We start from the raw sequence: 4,285 nt of genomic DNA, 5'->3' as shown, positions 1-4,285 counted from the left end.
TTCCTGGATTGTTCTTACAAAGACAGAGCATGTCACCAAAGGAATTAGTGTCCTCAAACCTGAGGACTTCATGATATTTAAATGTAAAACTTATTTTCCAGGCCCATAATTTCCATCTTAACAATTCAAGAATTATAGAACACAGTGTGATTTTGTAAGAACAGCCTGAGGAAAAGAAAAAAATCCCATTTCGGATTCTGTCAGGTAGAAAATGCTCACAATTTGAAGTTTATAGATTTGAATAAAATTCTTTCCAGTTTAATGAAAATTGCAAAGAAAAGCCTTCAATAATAAATATTCAGAGGATACTTGAGAAATTAGTAGATACTGTCAAGAAAAGTTGTAGAAATTCTTATTTCTCACTACTTTATGAATTACTAAAACAGGTTATAGAAATCTTTGTTAGCACAGCAATCACTGAGGCATTTTCAAGGTATGCGTCTAAGACAAGAGTAAGTCAATGTAGCATTCACTCTCAGCCTCTTGCCATTCAAAGAAGGGACTCGTCATCATTTTCTGCTTTCTGGCACTGGCAGGGTCTCCCAAGGAAGGCTGTCTCCATGTCCGCCCTCCTCAAGAGTATCCTGCAGAGCCCTCTGCAGAACCACCTGGAGGTTCCGATTCTGTTTCCACTGCCTAAAGGAGCCAACAAAAAAGTAAATGACAGGGTTGGCACAGCAGTTGACAGTGGACAGGACAAAGGTGACTTGGTCAATATGACAAAGGGAAATAATCCAATGATCCTCAAACCAATATAATAGGAACCAGTGAAGGCCAAGAGGCAGGCCACAGACAACAAAGACCAGCACCGTTAGTGAGATGGTAACGTATAGTCTGGTCATGGGAATTTTCCTGGAGCCACAGAGGATTCTGACCAGTAGGGCCAGGCTGGACCCAGAGAGAACCACAAATAAAAATATCAGAAATGCAACTATGACAATATCAGCTTTCTTCCAAGCATTAAAATTAGAAAATTTATGACTCAGGAAGCCAGAGTAGCACCAATCCAAGATGGTCATCAGCAAGGACAGGGCCCAGATCAGAACACAAACAATAACCGACATGTTTATTGGGCGGTGACAGTGGTACCAGATGGGCCACAATATGGCTAGGCAGCGCTCCGTGCTGATGGCACTGAGGGTGCTGAGACCTGCAATGTAGGGAAGTATTGACCCATTGCTTAAGATGTCAGCGTTTTCGATGGATAATTCATAGAAGCTGATGACCTCCAGCAGAGAATGAATAATGTGGCAGCAGAGGAAGAGGAAGTCTGCCACAGCCAGGTTTAGGATGTAGAATGAGATGGGATTCCAGTGCATGCGGAAGCCCAGGAGCCAGAGCACAACTGCATTTCCTGCCAGTCCAATTAGAGCAATGATGAGAGCCAGGAAGTGCAGGGCCAGGAGTGAACTGCAACTTTCATCATCATCTGGATGGTCCGTTTCGTTTGTAGGTTCATGTGCTGTGTCCTGGAATGAGTTGTTTAGATTCATGCTCAGAAATCTTCACAGAGGAGTGCTCCTGTGAACATAAACAAGATTTGAGCATCTTCATATGGTCACTAATTCTCAGGATCATGCTACTTAATGTGAGAATTGCTACCCACATTATAAAAAGATGGGAACAGAGGATTGAATGGATTAAGTTACCTATAAAAGAGCTAGGGAATTCTGGATGCTATTCACATGGAGAACTTATTTTTCATGTGTTTTTATTTTTATTATCATTTTTTACTTATTTATATTTTTATGTGTACTAATGTTTTGCTTGAATGTATGTTAGTGCACTACATGCATGCAAACCTGTAGAGACCAGAAGAGGGAGTCGGGTCCCCTGAAACTAAAGTGACATAGGGCTGTTAGCTGCCATGTGGGTGCTGGGTACTGAACCTGGGTCCTCTGTAAGAATAGCCAGTATTCTTAACCACTGAGCTATCTCTCTAGTCTCTTTATTTAAAAATAATAATAATAATTTTTAAACTTATTGTTTGAAAATTCCATGCGTGTATACAATGTATTATAATCATATCATCCCCCACATATACCCTCCAACTTCCCCCATACCTAAAACATACCCCCCCAGTCCAGTATCACATCCTATCCCCAATTCCTATCACCTATCAATATCTCCTCTGCTAGATGTGGGCCTCCTGTGCCCCTCCTCCAACCATGGTGGATTTTAATTTTTATTTTTATTGTGTGTATATGAGTGCATTGCCTGCATGTATATAAGTGTACCCATCTTGTCATTTCCAACGGAGGCTAGAAGAGGGCATCAGATCCCCTGGAATTGGATTTACGGATGGTTGTTAGCCATCTTCTGGGTGGATCCTCTGTAAGAGCAGCCAGTGTTCTTAACCTCTGAGTCATCTTTCCAACCCCTGGAATGTTTTTAAATTTTACTTTTATGTATGCTTTATTGAGTTTTTGTACATTTCAGATAACAGATTTTAATCACATTTAGATCCACTCCCCTATCCGTATCCCCCCATAGCCCTCAACAAGATTTCATACATTCTGTCATACATGTTAAAGCTTATCCAATCAAGCATTTTTTAAACAATATCTTGTTATTTTTATTTTATGTGTATACGTGTATTGCCTGAATGGATGTAAGTGCACTCATGTCACTAAATGCCCTCAGAGGTCAGAAGAAGGTGTCGGATTCCCTGGAACTGGAGTTAGGGAAGGTTGTTAGCAACCATGTAGGTGCTAGGAACAGAATCTGGATCCTCTGGAAGAGTAGCCAGTGCTCTTAACCAGTGAGCCACCTCTCCAGCTCCCTTCTCAAACATTTATATACAGATGCTCCTTGGTGCAAGTTCATCCACTAGAGTCTAGTCAGCCTAAGTAGAGTCACTCCTTTAAAGAAGACCAACTCTCTCTCACCCAGCAGGGATCAGTTGCCAATATTTCCTCTGAGGTTAGGACCTGTTGCCTATTTGCCCAGTTCTGTAGGGTTTTTGTCTAATTGAGCCAGCATGGGTCTTGTACATGCTGTCACCATTGTTGCAAGTTCATATGAGCAAGTTCCCAGAGGCCTGAAAGCCTCTGCTCTGTTTCCTTAGGTTCATGCACCAACCCTGGCTCTCACAATCTTTCTGCCCCCTCTTCCACTGGTCCCTGGGGGGTGGGGTGGGGGGTTTATATAGGAGTCCTACCCAGGCTCACACACTCTGCAATCTCTTATTTTCTAAACTCTGGCCAGTTGTGTGCATCACATTGGTGGGTGAGGTTCCATATAGGAGTCCCATCCTACACTCTAGTCTCTTATTCTCTAAAACGTGGCCAGTTGAGGCCTTCTGTGTGCATCACACTCTGTTGCTTGAGGAAGCTTTGCTGGTGAGAGTTGTGGGTAGCATTAGTGTTCTCTCTACCCGCTCTTCCACTATGTTCCATGTACATTAGGTGTAGGGGTTCCACTGTAGATGTGTCCCTTAGGGCAGGGCACCTCTCAGACACATATTCTCTGTGTGTGAGCAATAGTGGGACTCAGTAATATTCTCCCCATTTCAAAGAGAAGCTTCTTTGATGGTGGTGTACACTACACTCTTCTGCTGGGATTTTGATTGGCATGATCTCATGCAGGTCCTGTGGGATAATCTCAGCTGCTAGGAGTTCATGAGTGGAACCACCATGGTACGTTCAGTGTCAGCATTTCACACAGCCTTCCCTGTTCTCTGTGTCTTACAATCTTTCACCTCTCTGTTCTCAGACGCTCTCTGAGCCTTGGTGGGGTGGGGTGATACGGTGCCCTCTTTAGGACTGAGCTCTCAGAGTTCTCAGCCAGTCATGTGTCTTTGTATCACCTGTTGCCCACTGCAGAAGTTTTTCTGACGAAGGTCAAAACAGCCAGACACAACAGGTTGACCACTGATGGCCTCCGTGTCTTCCCTGTTTCTTCAGCCATAGGGGTGGTGAGAATGTCCTCTTCAGGGCTGAGCACGTGGCTCTCAATTATTCTCAGTATTTTTTTAGTATATTTACTCTGTGTGTGCGCGCATGCTAACACGTGCACATGGTGCACATATAGAGAGGACAGCTTTCAGGCCTTGGTTCTGTCCTAATATCTTGCCAGTTCTGGGGATTGAACTCAGGTTATTAGACTTGGAAGCAAGCACCTTTACCTGCCCAGTCATCTTGCTGGTGCTTTTCTCAGTATTTTGAGCAGCCATTCATCTCTGCATTCACCACCTCTTATTGTTAGGAGACTTTTGTCTGATTAAGACAGGGAATGGGATTCGTCTATGAGCATGAACGTAATCACCTTGGCCAACAACTCAAAG

The 4,285-nt window shown here is 43.4% G+C and overlaps 1 protein-coding gene across 1 annotated transcript; it reads right to left on the bottom strand.

Annotated features, from left to right (window-relative positions):
• Positions 1 to 509: 509 nt before the first annotated feature.
• On the bottom strand, positions 510 to 1,493 carry LOC103732977 (mas-related G-protein coupled receptor member X1-like). The gene has a single exon (XM_008831713.1). It carries the CDS (start codon positions 1,491 to 1,493, stop codon positions 510 to 512), a length of 984 nt encoding a protein of 327 aa, XP_008829935.1.
• Positions 1,494 to 4,285: the final 2,792 nt, after the last annotated feature.

This window comes from Nannospalax galili, unplaced genomic scaffold (assembly GCF_000622305.1).
Source record: "Nannospalax galili isolate Female #2095 unplaced genomic scaffold, S.galili_v1.0 scaffold615, whole genome shotgun sequence".
NCBI classification, from domain to species: domain Eukaryota; kingdom Metazoa; phylum Chordata; class Mammalia; order Rodentia; family Spalacidae; genus Nannospalax; species Nannospalax galili.
Note: the sequence above shows the minus strand (reverse complement) of the source record. Positions and strands in the feature narration are given on the sequence as shown.

What these genes read in the sequence shown, in the direction of transcription:
- LOC103732977 (XM_008831713.1), bottom strand. Translation starts at nt 1,493, where the DNA reads ATGAATCTAAACAACTCATTCCAGGACACAGCACATGAACCTACAAAC.